At 41.7% G+C, this 211-nt stretch overlaps 1 protein-coding gene across 1 annotated transcript in view; it reads left to right on the forward strand.

Moving 5' to 3' along the window:
• Positions 1-211, forward strand: part of LOC116401496 (zinc finger MIZ domain-containing protein 2-like) — an 11,340-nt gene that overhangs the window by 8,601 nt on the left and 2,528 nt on the right. Inside the window, 1 exon segment of the mRNA XM_031879914.1 lies at positions 22-106. Within this exon segment, the coding sequence (XP_031735774.1) occupies positions 22-106 (85 nt within the window).

Raw genomic sequence — 211 nt, forward strand, 5'->3', positions numbered from 1 at the left:
CTGACTGACTGACTGACTGACTCTCTGTCTGTCTGCAGTGTTTTGATCTGGAGTCGTACCTGCAGCTGAACTGTGAGAGAGGAACATGGAGATGTCCTGTGTGCAAGTACGTCTCTCTTATTATTTTTAAATTATAAAAACACATTTATTATGTCTTTTATAACGTGTGTGTGTGTGTGTGTGTGTGTGTGTGTGTGTGTGTGTGTGTGTG

Source organism: Anarrhichthys ocellatus, unplaced genomic scaffold (genome assembly GCF_004355925.1).
Source record: "Anarrhichthys ocellatus isolate YVR2014 unplaced genomic scaffold, GSC_Weel_1.0 scaffold486, whole genome shotgun sequence".
Lineage (NCBI taxonomy): Eukaryota > Metazoa > Chordata > Actinopteri > Perciformes > Anarhichadidae > Anarrhichthys > Anarrhichthys ocellatus.